Raw genomic sequence first — 6,000 nt, forward strand, 5'->3', positions numbered from 1 at the left:
TCAAAATGATTTAACGATCTCCAATGGGTCTGCAGGGACATGCCTAGCCCTTTCATGTATTGATTCTTAAACAACAGTGCAACAATGAACATAAGCATGTTATCAAAGGAAAACCACATAGATGGATGAGAAAGCATTGTTAAACAACATGAATTAAATTAAACAATAAACATCATGAAAAAGGTAATAGGTTTTGCATGATTACATAATAATAATCAGTGACTTGTTAGTTATCCTAGACTGTTGCTGAGTGTTCGCACTTGTCAATCTATTCGAAAAGAAAAAGAAAAATGGTGGACATATACCACTTCTCCAGGTTTCCTTTTACTTATGCGCTCAACATCAACATGAAAAACATTTGATAAGGCATGCACTCCAACATCCTGAAGAAGCAGATAAATTGTCAAGTTTCTTCAATAAATAAAATAGATCAGGTTAAACACAAAGAAAATAATCTGACTCAGATAAACAAGAAAGTAAACCAACAGGCAATATGATATAATTTATATCAGAAATCAGAATGATAAAGTGGTAGACTATGTCACAGGGATACTCCAATTTACTCTCTTGTCATCCACTTAGGTACTAGTCTTAATGAGAAATTAGAAAAGAATGGCATATCCCATGTCCTTTGCACTGTATCCTTGAGATATAGGCAGTAGACGAATGCAGTTAAAGAATGTTGAGAATCATATCAAACACAAGGGCATGCTCAGCACAAGGCATTCTAGAATTGAAAGTTGAATTATAGTTTTACAAGTAAAAAGAGAAGAGTCCCCATTTTATTAGTATCATAAACTTGATTATTGTGACACAAAGCAAGTACCTTGCATCATGTCTATCATGTCAAATGTACAAGTACAACCCATAATTTCAAAAACCTCAGCTTTCTTTTAGTGCAGTTTGCAGATCAGATATACCTAGAAAAATAACTTCTCTTATAACAGAAAGTACTTGAGATAACTACAAAGCTCTTGAGATAATGATTAAGAATCACAACCATAGCCAAGTTTTAAATAGCAACTTCCCAAGAAACTTGTTGGGAATGTTTCAAAAGATTAATTGTTTTTCTTTGCACAGAAAATCGTATGCAAGAAAATGAAGAAAGGAAACTTCGCCTTCTTTCCTTGACCTCCTTGCTGTTCTGGCCTTTTTTTTTCTTCTTCTTCAGGGAACTTCTTGGTGAATTTTAGTTGTTCTTGGGTTTTGCATAGGAAGCATCTTCGAAGGAAAAGGGGAGATTGGGGAACCCTCTCCTTACACTGCTGTCTCTTTCCTCACTTTTTTTCTGGTTCTTCTGTAAACTAGACACAAAATCTTCTAAGTTGAATACTTGTGTGTGATCTGAAATATCATAAGGTGGGTGTACTTGCATAGCATAAGGATGCTTCCTGGAAGAATGATGCAGCTTCTGCAGAACCCTACCACTCTTGCTGGACTTCATTTCCACTGTTTTTAATTTGTTTCCTTCTCTTGGCACTGTTTCTACAGAGCACTGCTTCTGTGTCATGAAAACAGGCGCTAAACATAACGAAATAGTATCAAGATCAGAGTTACCGGAAACACCAAAGTGGAGAAACACACTTCCCCCTCGCTTCCCCCTTTTTTCATTTTTTTGTATTTTTTTTATTTTTTATTTTTTATTTTCTCTTTTTTGCTTCCCCCTCGCTTCCTAGGTCGCTTCTGGTTCGCTTCCTAGGTCGCTTTCGAGACGATTCCTAATTCGCTTCTAAGTCGTCCCACGCTTCCCGCTTCCTAAAATTTTGAAAGTGCCTCGCTTCCCGCTCCCGCTTTCTCGACTGGTAACTCTAATCAAGATACAAAGGGCATGTTTGCCTTGGTTAGAGATGGGGATGAACAACCACAACTGAGAAAGTAGAAGCTGTGATTGTTGGTCACAAGGTCAATCTTGTGACCAACTTTCACAAGATTCAAGGAAAAACAATCGCATATGGGAATCATAATCACAACTTGCAGTTTTTTCATGTTTCACTAACCTTGAGAAAGTGTTGTGATTGTGATTTACAATCAGAGGATCTTGAAAAAATCCAAGAATCACAGGGCGTTGCAAACATGTTCTAGCTTTTCATTTGTGCGGAAATCGGGGGGTAACTCCCAGGTGAATCAAACCCAAGCCACCCTCAACAATGATGGAGTAACTTGACCATCCTCACATCATATCCATCCAGAATCTTAAAATTATCACGATGTAATTATGGTCAATAACACAGTTTTATCAAGAGGCACTCTATTTATCAAGACAAAGGATAGCATTAGAAAACATTTATACATATAAGAAATCTGTTGTGACATTTTCCAAAAAAATCAAGACAATTGTGCCCATGGCCCGTGACAGTTACGTAAGGATCCAAACATATTTGCAAGTTGAGAAGTACTAACAATATTGTATCACAATTTCCATCAATACATCACTATGTATTGATAAAACCAAGAATGCAAGAAAGCTTAAAAGCAACAAGCCATCACTAGCTTAGCCACAAGTTACCAAGATTTCGATGCTACCTTAGTTACAAGACCCTTACCCTTGTATGCCCTACCATTAGCCCTGTGTGCCTTATGTCCAGCATAGAAGGTTGTATAGTTTGCAAAATCTTGGTCCAGTCATGGATGGAGTTGAACAATAACAATCAGTGTTGATATCCTGGGTTTTTTTTACAACAATTTTCGCGGGTCGTAAATTAGTTTCTAATTGGAGAAAGTTACCTGCTCAGAGCTCAACTGCATTCCAAATTTCCAACCAATACGGAAGTCTCATTTTGACTTATGATCTTATCTATGTTTTACAAACAGTATAAAAGGTCAAGTAACTTCAAATTTAAGGTCATGAAATGTAATGAGATGGTTGACCAAAAGTAAAAATCTCATCCCCATCGACAAGGTGGAGATAGGAGGTCTTTGTATTCATTTACACACTTAAGTGTGGCATACTAGAGAAAACATTGTGAATGTAAGACTTAGATAATTCCACATCCCTTAGTATTAGTGATAATGCCTATAAAAAAATCCAATCATTTCCACCAAATTGAAATTTGTCCATAGGCATTTTCTTAATATTGACTGCATGAATGACTATCCCCAGCATTCGCATAATGTTTTCTCTGGTACATTAATATACATGTGTGTGTCGGTAAGCTCAATCACAAATTACACAAGAGAGTGTACATAAAACTGTATGTAGAAGGGGCCACCAGGTAAGGCAGTCTAGCAGGCCAAGCCAACCCCATCCTTTGGCCTGGTTTGGGTCTAAATTTTAGCCCTGGCGAGCTAAGGGGCAAGCCCAAAACCAGACTGCTTATTAACAGGTCGGACTCAAGTGGGCTCGTGAGCAGACAGCGACGATCAACCCACAAACTTCTTCTTCCTTTAGTTTTATTGTTTCCTTTTACACGGTCAGGGTACAGGTCAAGCAAGGTCATGCAGCAGATGGGCCATGGGCCACCTCTAGGACCCATGTCGGGCAAGAACCCAACAGAAACCCAGCCTGCAAGTAATGGGAAGCGTCAACCCAAATGGCTTAGTGGGCCAGATCTTATCAGAAACAGGTAAGGTATGTGCATCCTGATGCATCCTAGATGTTCTGACATAGCATAGTCTAGAATTTGCAACAAAACTTGCCTAAAACATAAGCAATCAAAAAGACAATGTCAAACTGGAACTAAAGCGAAATCTTCTAAGTTAATTTTCCAAGCATTAACAGCAGAAAACTTGTTTTAAGTACAAAGCTCAGACTTACCGTTCTACTAGAGAATGCAATTGCAACGGGCTGTCCAATGAATTTGCAAAATGCATCCTACACACATGACATCAAATAAAAAGTTTATTCCAGCAGAAATCGCAAATATGTCAAAACAAATACACAAGACACTCATATTAGCAATACTTTAGTGAGCAAGATAAAATCAAGACCTAAATCTCAGCCTGTTTTTTATACAGTTTTATTGGAGTACAACACTTCATTTTTCAATTTTAAGGACGTGAAATCATGCTAGCCAAGAACTTGCAAGTGTATCATGTTTGGAAAAATCACTTTTATTCCAACCAAAGCATAAGGCATAAAAGAGCACCAACATTAGAAACAGACTGCTGCATATGAACTAGTAACAAAATAAAAAATAAACACGAGGAAATTAAAAAAAAATGATCAAATGCCATCAGGAAATAATTAAAATTACCACAATTGATTTAACCTCCCTAATAGGTTATAACTTATAACATGGTTCAACAAGATGAATAAGAAACTTTCCATGTTGCATATTAGTGTATGGGATGTGATTTTCTATCTATTAACAACAAGATCAATTAGAATCTTTGCTTATTGCATTTTAGTGCTGCGGCGGGTTATTTTCCATCGATTCACAAAAGATCAACTAGAAATTGTGTGCATTGCATATTAGTGCTACTACGTGTTATTTTACATCGATTCAATGATGGGAAAGCACACTGTCCCAAACCAAAAGAACTGATCGCCAGCGAAAACATGAAATCCAACCGTCTGTGAAAAACAAAACAAAAATAGGAGGAAAAGCAAACGTGGATCTATAATCAAAATCCCATAATTAATGCAATATACAATATAGTTGTTCTCCTAGGAACCAATAAAGATCGATAATTAATGCAAGAGTAGGGCATAATTGACCTCTCCGTGATGCCGATAATCACCGCAACAAGTAAAAAAAGTCCACGAAAATCTAAAAATATCAATGATCGAGATAAATTTGAGAGATACGACCAGCGGAAATGCGAGAAATCGGGTACCTCGATAACTCCCTCGACGGTTCTGCAATTCGGCTGCTTCTGCGAGCCCGAGAATCGGGTTCCGACGTACTCCAGGGCTACCAGATACCTCTGAGAGTCTATCTTCTGAGTCTCCGGCTCGACGCTTTCGGGCCGTTCATCGCCCGAATCGGCTCTCGCGATCTTCGACGGCTTCGGCTGATGGACCGGAGAATCGATCGATCGCTTCGGTTGATCACCGGGAGGGGGAGGGCTGGAGGGGGATCGCTGCATCTCGGTGTCGCCGGAAACCTCTGGAAAGTAGAACTAGAAACCCGAAACCGTAGGGTTTTTGCAATGGAAGGAAGGAAGAGAAAGAGAGGGACGAGTGAAATTTGAGAAATGCGCGCCAATGTTTGAGGTCAATTCTGTCATTTCGCTGGCATTGGGCGGGGGGAGAGGTGTCGGATAGGGATGTCAGCGGGGCGGATCTAGGCATTACCGAATCCAACTTAATCGGATATGAGTTATATGACCTAATCGGAATTGGGAGTCGGAAGATCAGACTAGTCTAAAACCTGATATTCAGACTTAATTAGATTTGGATTTCAATGCAAAATTAATATCGAATCCAACTAATGAGATTCGGATTCAGGTAAGATATCGGATTGCATCTGACCAGTTGACAACCCTAGCTGGGATCACGGGCACCCTGTACAAATTTATCATATTCAGATTGATTCTATAGTCTGACCTGAATCCGATATGTTTTTCTCATGCATGGATCTTAAAATATAATCTGAATGAATCTTTGGATCAGAGTTGGATTTTGTTGTTAGAGTATTTTTCGGGTGTGGGCTTGCATTAGGGATGTAAACGGGTCGGATTCAGGTAGGATTTTGACATTACCAAGTCCAACCTAAATATGAGAACTATAAATATGGGCATTTTCAACACATTTTTTTTCAAATCCAACCATGTGGATGCGCTTGGCATGGTGAATTTGCTAGGAATCAACCATTGGATCATGTATTTTTTATGAAAAAAATGTGATTTTTGAATGCTTTAATATTTATGAAGATTATGAACCATTGATTTTAAGCCCTTAAAAAAAACACATTTATTCATCAAAAACAGATGATTCAAGAACAGATTCTTATAAATCCAAGCATGTAGATCACATCGGTAGGGTGGAAACCTTGCCCCATCCATAAAAACTCCTGCCCCACCCCATCCCATCCCCGTGCCGATCCCCCTTGCCCCGCT

General features: G+C 38.7%; 1 protein-coding gene across 1 annotated transcript in view; it reads right to left on the reverse strand.

The window, feature by feature from the left end:
- LOC149848371 (uncharacterized) overlaps positions 1-5,028 on the reverse strand; it is a 28,027-nt gene extending 22,999 nt beyond the window's left edge. The window contains exons 1-3 of the mRNA XM_090004169.1: positions 4,777-5,028; positions 3,755-3,811; positions 306-383 (exon numbers count right to left, since the gene is read on the reverse strand). Of these exons, the coding sequence (XP_089860295.1) occupies positions 306-383; positions 3,755-3,811; positions 4,777-5,028 (387 nt within the window). The remainder of the gene's footprint in view (positions 1-305; positions 384-3,754; positions 3,812-4,776) is intronic.
- Between the last annotated feature and the right edge of the window lie 972 nt (positions 5,029-6,000).

This window comes from Nuphar pumila, chromosome 1 (genome assembly GCF_984573655.1).
Source record: "Nuphar pumila chromosome 1, dmNupPumi1.hap1.1, whole genome shotgun sequence".
NCBI classification, from domain to species: Eukaryota; Viridiplantae; Streptophyta; class Magnoliopsida; order Nymphaeales; family Nymphaeaceae; genus Nuphar; species Nuphar pumila.